Source organism: Pteropus alecto, unplaced genomic scaffold, assembly GCF_000325575.1.
Source record: "Pteropus alecto unplaced genomic scaffold, ASM32557v1 scaffold44, whole genome shotgun sequence".
In the NCBI taxonomy this organism is placed as follows: domain Eukaryota; kingdom Metazoa; phylum Chordata; class Mammalia; order Chiroptera; family Pteropodidae; genus Pteropus; species Pteropus alecto.
The window spans coordinates 9,179,956-9,189,723 of record NW_006436812.1 but is presented as its reverse complement, the minus strand read 5'-3'; the positions used below and the strand labels follow the sequence as shown (position 1 = coordinate 9,189,723).

At 48.7% G+C, this 9,768-nt stretch overlaps 2 protein-coding genes across 2 annotated transcripts in view; one reads left to right on the top strand and one right to left on the bottom strand.

Moving 5' to 3' along the window:
* The first annotated feature begins 5,301 nt into the window (after positions 1-5,301).
* On the top strand, positions 5,302-8,183 carry LOC102889489 (cardiotrophin-2). Its single transcript, XM_015590956.1, has 3 exons — positions 5,302-5,374; positions 6,095-6,231; positions 7,725-8,183. The coding sequence occupies exons 1-3, from the start codon at positions 5,302-5,304 to the stop codon at positions 8,181-8,183; spliced, it is 669 nt and encodes a 222-aa protein (XP_015446442.1).
* Positions 8,184-9,033: 850 nt separating this feature from the next.
* CTF1 (cardiotrophin 1) overlaps positions 9,034-9,768 on the bottom strand; it is a 3,886-nt gene continuing 3,151 nt past the window's right edge. The window contains exon 4 of the mRNA XM_025048421.1: positions 9,034-9,761. Within this exon, the coding sequence (XP_024904189.1) occupies positions 9,637-9,761 (125 nt within the window). The 3' untranslated portion in view covers positions 9,034-9,636. The remainder of the gene's footprint in view (positions 9,762-9,768) is intronic.

The window sequence follows — 9,768 nt, the reverse complement described above, 5'->3', positions numbered from 1 at the left end:
CCCCATGTATGGGGACAGATGGTGGTGCTGATATTGGAACAGCAAAGGAGCTTATATCTGAAGACAGCAAGGAATAGCTTGGACATTGGAGCCAGTCCTGAGTTCAAGGCCTCTACAATTCATTGCATGATTTTTGACAAGTCGCTGAACTTCTCTGTACATTGTCTGTAAAAGTGGAGATAATAACCGCAAAATCTACTTTCTAGGGTTGTTACAAGGGTTAAACAAGATAATGTCTATTATAAAGTGACTAGTAACATAACAGAAGCTAAAAAATATGATTCTTTTCCTTCCCCTGCATCTCATCAGCCAAATGGGAATGATAGCCCCTTGTCAGATAATGCTGGAAGGAGCCCAGGGTGATAAGGGCTGTGGAAAGGGCTCCTAGACTAGAAAGTGTCGAGTCCCAGAGACTGGAGATAATGACAATGGTAAAGGGCCCTGGCTCTGGAGCTTTCAAATCCTAGCACTGCTCCCTACTGGCTGTGTGACCCTTGCTGTGCCTCAATTTCCTTATCTGTACAATGGGGAAACAGCGGTAGCCACGCTAAGGGGCTTTGTAGAAGAAATATGAGTCATTATACAGAAAGAGCTTAGAAAAATGCCAGGCCCCTGGTATGCGCTCAAGAAATGTTAGTGACAATAACGATGAAGAAGGCAGAGGCTGTGTGCTCCAGGAGGGCAGGAACCCTCTTGCTCTTGCTTATCACATCCCAGTCTCTGGAATATTGTTGTGAAGGTTCATGGAATTCACAAACGGAGCAGGCTGTGCTCCTCACCCTGCTAATCCCTACACTTAGGGCCTCTCTTCCATGCACACTTGCTACCCCTTCAGCCTGTCACCCCATCCAGAGGAGGCACTGATGTGGGCATTCCCTGGGATGAGGGGCTCTTCCCAGCCAACGAGACTCCTGGGCTTGGCTTCGCAGAATCCCATTCTCCTTTCCTTCCTTCTGCTCCTTTCCTTCTTTCATCCAACACTCACTGAGGTGTCTCCTTTGTACATGGCCTGGTGCTGAGAATGTAGAGATGATAAGTTCCTGCCTCTTGTGACATGAGGGAGAGAAGCTAGAAGACTGAGAATCACCATGCAGCGTGATCAGTAAATGGGCAGTGGGAGCATGGGGGCTGTGGGAGCATGGGGAGCTGTGTTCCCATGGGGGGCAGAGGAGACAAGGAAAACTTCCCAGAGGAGGTAAAAAACGAGTCAAAGTTTAAAATATGAGGTTTGTGTCAGGTAAAGGAGGAGCAGGAAAGCTTTCTACACAGGGAGAACTACATGAGAAAGGCCTGGTGTTGAGCAGGCATTATAAGTAGACTGAGGCAGAAGTGGGGAAATGCAAGAAGTGAGACATGAGGCTGCATAAGGGACTGGGGGTTGAAGGCCTTGAAGGCCAGGCTACGGAGTTGGGACTTTTCTCCTGAGGGCACTGGGGAGTCAAGAAAAGGTATGGGGGTGGCAGGAGAGTGGAAGGTCACCCTTGCTTGTCTCTATTCTATTTCACCAAGCATCAATCTCTGTTCTCTACTGCCCTGAAACCTGCTGAGCATGCTCCCACCTCAAGGCATTTGCATGTGCTGTTCTCTTTGCTTGGAGAGGAAAGGGTGAAGATTTGCATTCAGGGATGGGATGGGCTTGGACTTAATATTGGATTCAGAGTGAGGATCTGGTGTGAAGTTCATGTTTATTTGTTCTGAATGGGCCTCATTCTGTGACCTGCCAGATGACCTTGGTTTCATGCTTGAGTGTCCTGGAGGATGGACAGATCTCTTGGAAGCATATATGTGGCTGATGGGGATCGGGCTCCAAGTATGGGGTTGTGGGGCATTGAGGAGACATCATGTATCATTGAGAAAACCTCTGAGGGGCCTGACTGGGGCCTCGTAGAAGGGGTAAAGGCACTTGGTGGGTGCAGTCAGTGAAAGCCTAGAAGGTGGGAATTATCCCAGTTTCCAGATGAGGAAACAAACTAAGGCTCAAAATGGTTAATTTGCCCAAGCTAGTGATGAACAAAGGCAGGATTTGCATCCAAGTCTGCTGATTTCTAAGTTGCTAGAATTCCTCTGGCATCAGCTTCTGATGAGATCAAAACAGAGTTCAAGATAGGTGGGCTGAAAGGTGGGGCTGGACAGGGCGGCAAAGCTAATGATCTCTGCCAAGACAGATGCCTTGGACAAATGGGATAGCTGGGCCTGGGATGGCGGCCAATTCCTCCAGCTGTAAAGGTGGCAGCTGGGGATCCAAAGAGAGAGAGAGAGAAAGTAAAGCCCTCCAAAGAAGTGGGAGGTGGCGGGGTTGGGTGAGGGCGAGTCTGCCCTCTTGGGTGAGGCCTGGCCCCACGTACACCATCCACCTGTGAATAGCACCAGATTGAGTATCTGCCTCCTTCTTCCCCTCCTCCCTTTCTGCCCTCCTGCCCTCCTTCTCTTCTTCCTCCACTACCTGGCCTGGCCTACGCCTCAGTGCACCCACTCAATGGGCCTAGTCTAATCCCCTGACATCACTACCTGCCCAGCACAGGTCCTGCTTGGCAGCCATGGCAGCCCCCAGCCTTGGAGATCCAATTTAGGGATACCCCACCTCGGAACCCACTTTTCCCTCAACCTCTTTCCTCCTCAACTCACAATACATATTGAGGACACCCCAGATCCAGTCCCAAGCTGGGAAGAAGGAGTCTAGGATCTGTCCTGGTCTTTCGGTGTAACTCCAGGTAAGTAGCTGCCCTTCTCTGACCCCAGCTAATCATAGCAACCTATTTTGACTTCTTCTCAGTACTCAGTACTCAGTGCTCGGGGCAGGGGTCTGTTGCTTTAGGAAATTTTTAAAAAATCAGTTCATACATTTATTGTCAGTCTCCCCCACTGGACTGTGCGCCCCATGAGGAAGGCACCTGGCTCACCTTATTATCTACCCTGGTGCCAGCACACAGTGGGGCTCCATCAATATCTGCTAATGGCATGTATACATGAGTGAATGAATAAACAGATGTATTTCCTGCCTTAGCAGGAAGGGTGTGGGCCTTTTCCTGCCACACTAGCTCCAAACAGGGGAGGAGGGTAGAGCAGTATTTGAGCCATCAACTGGATGAAAGCGGGGCAGGGGTCTGACAGACCATTCTCTGACTCAGTAGGTGGGCAGGGGCTAAGAAATGAACAATGATCTCTAGTGGAGAGATTGAGGAAGCTCTGTAGAGGGATCATACCTAGCACCTGTCTCTCCACTCTCCCCTCTGCTATAAGGCTTTGGGCAGGGAGGACCTCAGATGTGTGTCTATGTATCTGTGTGTGCTGTGCCTGGGCAGATGGCAGCCACTGGCCCAAGATCTCCCAGGATAGCAAAGACTGAGACATAGCTAGATCTCAAGACTCCTGACCCACAGCTGCATTTGTGTCTGTGTGCACACATGTGGCCATGGTGTATAAACACCTATGTATGTATGTGTCTGCTCTGTACAGGCACCTCTGGCAGTGCCTCCAGCAGTGGCTATGCATTCACGTCTGTGCATCTGTGTGGACACATGTGTACTTGTCTGTACGGCTCCTCCTGTGTAATGTTTGTAGGCCTGACTGGTTGTATGTGATACAACATTGTGTAGGTATGGAGTGTCAGTTCCATGAGGGCAAGGATTTTTTTCTGATTTGTTTCCTGCTCTATCCCAGAACCTGGAACAGGGACCAGCACATAGTAGATATCAATACACACTTAAGTGAATGAATGGATGAAAATGTGTTCACATGTCTGGTGTGTGTCTAGGTACTGACTCGTGTTTAGATGTGTGCATGCTCCTGTGTCTGAGGGTGCACTTGGGTGTGGGTGATGTTGCTCACAGGCCAGCCCTCCTGTTCCTTTTCCAAACTCCTCGGGAGCCAGGGCCCAATGCCTGATTCCCTATGGGGCGGAGCAGGGAGCCGCCTCCTCATGGGAAATTGGATCCCAGGACGTGCTGAGCTGCAGGGAGCAGGGCGGCCCCTTTGTCCCCCATAATCCTTCCCTGCCCTTGCCCCCTCCTACCCAACAACCAGGGTTTAAGGTTGAGTTTAGGGGCTGTCGAGGACTACCATGTCACTTCAATATCTCCTTCCCTGCCTGTCACCTGCCTCTGGGGTTTCTGTACCTCTTCCCTACCTCCTCCTGCTCCCCTCCCCGTGTGACTACTTCCCTCCCTCATGGGTGGCCCTAGGGCTCAGCCCCAGATATAAAGCTATGAGGGACAGGATGAGTGCCCTAGAATGACCCAGAGGCTGTGGAGAGGAAGGAGCCAAGGAAAGAGCATGAGCTGCCGGCTGGGTGAGTGAGGGAGACAGAGCACCAGGGCCCAGAGATCTCAAGGGTAGGGGGTCCTGCCTGAGCCCCCTGGCCCAGCTAACTCATGTGCCTGGCTGCCTTTGCATCTACTGGGAACCTCCAAATTCTTACACACAGAAAGCTTCATTCATTCATTCATTCATTAGAATAATAGTTATTGAGTGCCTATTTTGTGCTAGGTAGTATTCCAAGCATTTGGGGAGAGAGCAGTGAACAGACAAAAATCTGTGGTCTCATGGAGATTTCATTCTGCGCACAGTCAGTACATGTAATAAGTAAATTAGAATGCCAGTGTGATAGAAGGTAAATGCAATGGTCCAAGTTTGTTGAGTGAATGAATAAATGAATAAACAAATGAATGAATGAAAGGGCCTTCATTTTCAGCCTTCCCTCAGTGCTGAACTTCTGGGAACTCAAACGTAGAAAGGAGAACAAAGGAGGCCATCTTGGTTTGCCTCTCGTCTCCATCGCTCCCTGCTGGAAATCTTAGGTGACTCCTCTCTTCTCTGAGCCTCACACCATTGTTGGAAACATAAACTGGGCTCGACTTTCGAAAGAACAATTTGGCAGCATTTACTCAAATTTAAAACGAGCATACCTCCAATCCAGATATTCCCACTTTCAACAGTGCCCAAAGAGGCTGGAATGAGGTTGTTCATGGCAGCATTCATTCATTTATTCATTCAACAAATATTTATTAAGCTCTGTGCTAGGTGCCAGGGAACCAACAGTGAATGAACCAGGTGAGGTTTCTTCATTCCTGGAGCCAACATTCTAGAGGGAGAGAGAGCAACAAGCACATAGACAAATAAACGAGGTAGTTGCAAATAGCTAAAGTCTCTGAAGACTTTAATCAGGGAGAGGGAAGGGCTTTTGATCTACAGTCAGGACAGCTTATGTGAGTTGAAGCCTGAAGAACAAGAAGGAACCAGCCTTGGGAAGATTTGGAGAGTGGGCCTGGCAGGGTCCAGCAATGGCAAAGGCCTGAGCGGGGAATGCTGCAGAACAGACAGGAGGCTAATGCAGAGGAGCCAGGCCTTCTGGGCCACACCGAGGACTTCAGCTTTCGTGAGGTGGGAGCCATGGAAGGGTTCAGAAAGAAAAGGGATCTAGCTGGACTTCGGGGGTGCAGAAGGGAGGCAAGCGTGGAAGCAGAGACCCATGGGGAGGCTACTGTAACAGTCCAGTGAGAGGAGCTGAGTGCTGGGACTCAGGTGGTAGCAGTGAATGGAGGGAGCAGTGGTTAGGCTCTGGATACATCTTTTCATCTTTTAAAACTTTTTATTGAAAATAAATATACGTCATAAGTGTACAGCTCAATAATTTTCACGAAGTGAATATATCTTTGTCATGAGCACTCAGATCAAGAAACACAGACCTGTGTTAACTTTTAAGGACAAAGCTGACAGGGTTTACTGTGGGACCAAATGTGGAGAGGAAGAGTAAAGAGGATCCCACGGTTTTCACTCGAGCAAGTGGAAGAATGAAGCGCTCTTGCTTGAGATGGGGGAAGACTGAATCTAGAGTTGAGTATTGGATATTTTGAGTTGAAGATGCCTTTTAATATCTAAGGGAGAATGCCAAGCAGGAAGTTAAATGCATGGGTCTGGAGTTCAGGAGAATGTTCTGAGCTGGAAATAAGCTACTTTCAGGGTGATTCTGTCCTGACTTGGATACACAAGATTGTTGTAGACCACAAGAGCTGCACCCATTTGAGGAGCTATTATGAGGAATGGATTGGCAGGCTGGATCAGGGACTTGGTGCTGACCTCTGATTTCTTCTGCCAGCCTCCCTCTGCCTGCTGACCCTGCTGCTACCAGCCCTCGGTCCAGGGGCCCCTATTTCCCCAGCTGAGCCCATCAGTCAGGCCTATAGCCTGGCCCTCTACATGCAGAAGAATACATCAACACTGCTGCAGACTTATGTGAGTGACACTGGGCATGAGCATGAGATGAGGGGAAAGGGACACTGCCTTCCTGGCCTAGCTCTGGGTAGGGGAAACAGAGCAAGGCCAGGAGAAAGCTCCTCCATGGGTTGGAGAGTACAGGGGTTTTGTTAACTAGAGACATACCCACATGAACGCCGTCATTGATGGTTGGAAATGTTGGGCAAGTCATTCTTTTTCTCTGTCTCAGCTTCCTCATCTGCAAAATAGGATGGTGCTCCTGCCTTTGCTGACCTCTCAGGCCTGTTACAAGATTCAAAGGAAGCGTGCAGAGGAAGACCCTTTACAAGGTCATAATTATTTCCACAACCACTTTGTGTTGTGTGCCTTATGCCATGCTGGGCACTCTATCCTCCTTATCTTAGTGACTCCTCAAAAAGTTCTGAGAGATGGAATTATAATCCACTCTACAGATAAGAAAATTGAGTCTGAGAGAGGGTGAATAATTTGCCTGATGTCACACAGCTAATAACTGGCAGTGCCAGGATCTTAAACCAGGTCTGTGGCATTTGATGCCAATTCCTCCCATATCACCCAACTGTCCAAAAGTTTTAACTGGCAGCCTGTGAGCCATGTCTCACTCACAGATGTTTTCTGTTTGGGCCATACAGTGCTTGTTCAAATTCTTAATATGAATGCCTGTCTAAAACAGGCACAAGGATCCTGTTGACCAAAGCTTCTGCTTTCTCCCGCCCATCTTAGTCCTGCTTACTTCCCTGAGTTACATGATCTGGTCCCTGAACCTCTGGAGTTTGCAACTCTTCCACTGGACTATCTTCCAGGCTCATGTGAGGTTACTAAATCTAGTTTCTAGTCCCATAACTGCCACCATTCCCTGCGAAGCTTTAGGCACCCTGAGATCATTTCTCCCACTGTAAAATGGGGATGTAAGACTAGGTGATTTATCTGTGTACACTAAGATTCTGTGGGTCTAGGTTTGTGGAGGTTAAGAATTTTAATGGAGAAGGCAGTCAACTAAATTTAATACTATTAACAATTATTTATCAATGATTACATTGAAATTAACAAACTACTAAATGCTGTAAATAACAAAGAAATATATAGGGCTGTAACTACATTGTCAATAATATATTTAGACTGAAAATATAATAAATAATATAATCATAGTGTTCATGATATTAATATATTATTAATGGTGGCTTATTATGACTTTATTGTATGACAGGTGCTGTGTGTTAAGCACTTTATGTATGTTACTTCGTATCTTCACAATTAATACTGCCACATGAGAATTATTAAAGCTGTGATTCAAAATTGTACATGGAGGAAGCTAAATTGGAACCTAATAGAGCCCAAGCTCTGTGCTAGGACATCCCACCAACTCTCTGAGGGGTAGTGAATGAAAACGCCCCCTGGGAATATGCCGGTCTCACAGAAGGCAGATGTGAAATCACAGGAAGCCTCAGAGTACCCTTTCAGTCTCCTTACTCCTGTCTCTGTCCCTTATGCAGCTCCAGTACCAAGGCAGTCCTTTTTGTGACCCTGGCTTCTCAGCCCCTGAGCTCCAGCTCAGCAGCTTGCCTCCTGCCGCTGTCTCCTTCAAGACCTGGCATGCCTTGGATGATGGGGAGCGGCTGAGCCGTGCCCAGGGGGCCTTCCTGGCCTTGACCCAGCATCTCCAGCTTGTGGGGGATGACCAGAGCGACCTGAACCCTAGCAGTCCTATCCTGCTGGCTCAGCTCAGGGCTGCGAGACTCAGGGCCCAAGGCCTGTTGGGCAACATAGCTGCCATTATGACTTCCCTGGGCCTGCCCATCCCCCCAGAAGAGGATATTCTTGGGCTTGTCCCCTTTGAGGCCTCAGCCTTTGAGAGGAAATGTAGAGGCTATATAGTAACACGGGAATATAGGCACTGGACAGATCGAGCTGTTAGGGACTTGGCTCTGCTCAAGGCCAAATACCCTGGATAGAGGAGGTAGGACTTCCTGTCAGAGGCTGCAACACTTCTGTCATAATGGACTCTTTTCTGCCTCGCTTCTTGGCTAGAAAGGACACTCATCTTGTCTAGCAGACAGGGCTGTGTGCCATGTATTGGAAACATTTCCTAGGAACCAGGCCTCAACTCCATATTGCCTGGGCCTGCCTGCTTAAGTCCTATGGCCTCCTTTCCAGATCTGGGACTCCATGGATATCATTTCATGACTATGAATGTAGTGGTACTGGTTGCCTACTTCTTGGACGGAGAGAAATGCCTCTTTGAAGAGGCTTCACTTCCCACTCTACAGGAAGAGGACAGTTGGTTTCCTTCCTGGGCTCTCCGTGAGACCTTACCCTTGCTGTAATTTTTGGAAAGGTCAAGAAGCTGCCTTCTTGTCTCTGTCTACCTCACTTTTTATATGAAGATATGGACTTTGGAGCAGATAGGCCTCTCTTCTTGCTGGACTTCATCTCCTCCCCTAGTCCACTTCTTTGCCTCTGGCCACTGTTCTCACTTCCCATCTTAAGGGGCTTCACTTCTTGATCTATGGAAGTTCAATTCTTGAAAAACTAAGGATTCATGTCACATCTGTTTGCTGCTCAGGACACATCCACTTCCTGTTCTGAGCTAACAGATGGATTCCTGGCCTGGGACTCTCAGGAATCTCCTATTTATACTGTAGCTTTTAGGTATGCCTGGGGGATTGGGCTGTATCTCCTATTCTCTTCAAAGGAGTCTTCCCATTTTCAATAACTATATATACTGGTAACTTTAGTGTTCTTTTTATTTTTTAACATTTTATTTACAAAAAAATTAATTTATTCTCAGAAATAAAACTCTTTTAAGGTGTCAATTGTTTCTCCCCACAGACCTGGCTCGGGGGTGGGGTGGGGTGGGGTGGGGTGCAAGGATAGGGTGGAGGGAAGTGAGGGGAGGGAAAGAATATCAAAGGGAAAGGGGGCCCAAGGGATGAGATGGGGAAGGGAGAGAGCAGCAGGTGGAGTGACTCTGGGGGAAGGTGGCTGAAATCCGGAGTAGCCCTCCCACAGCAAGGCCAGGATGAAAGGACAGAGGGAGGGAGAGACAGAGGGAAACAGAGTGACAAGGTGTCCCCTCAGTGAGATGAGACTGAGATGTACACATGCTCACAAGGGGCCAAGAGGAGATAAGAGAGAGTGAAAAGAGAGACGAAGTGATCCCAAGAGACAGGTAAAGGGGGAGACCATGAGAGACGGACCGGCCCTAGCGATGGAGAAAAGAGGGGGAAAGCAAGAAAGAATATTATGGACATGGAATGTCACATACAGAGACAAGAAGGTTCCCGAAGGAGAGACTGAGGGCGTGTAAAGAAAATAGAGACGATGGAGACATTCCGAGCACAAACACTGACAGAGATGGAGAAAGACGAAGAGGAGGTGACAGAGAGCCTCAGGCCGCGCCTATGCTCAGGCCGGGCCCCCAGGCACCAGCTGGCTCAGGTCTGCCTCTGTGCGGCTCACCCACTCGCGGTAGAGGCCGCACACGCGGAGCCCCAGCACCTTGGCTGGGAAGACGCCCGCGGCGGTCGAGGCTGTGGC

What these genes read in the sequence shown, in the direction of transcription:
- LOC102889489 (XM_015590956.1), top strand. Translation starts at nt 5,302, where the DNA reads ATGCTGCAGAACAGACAGGAGGCTAATGCAGAGGAGCCAGGCCTTCTG. An exon ending in CACCGAGGACTTCAGCTTTC is followed by an intron (nt 5,375 to 6,094) that starts GTGAGGTGGGAG and finishes TTCTTCTGCCAG; the next exon opens with CCTCCCTCTGCCTGCTGACC. An exon ending in CAACACTGCTGCAGACTTAT is followed by an intron (nt 6,232 to 7,724) that starts GTGAGTGACACT and finishes TCCCTTATGCAG; the next exon opens with CTCCAGTACCAAGGCAGTCC.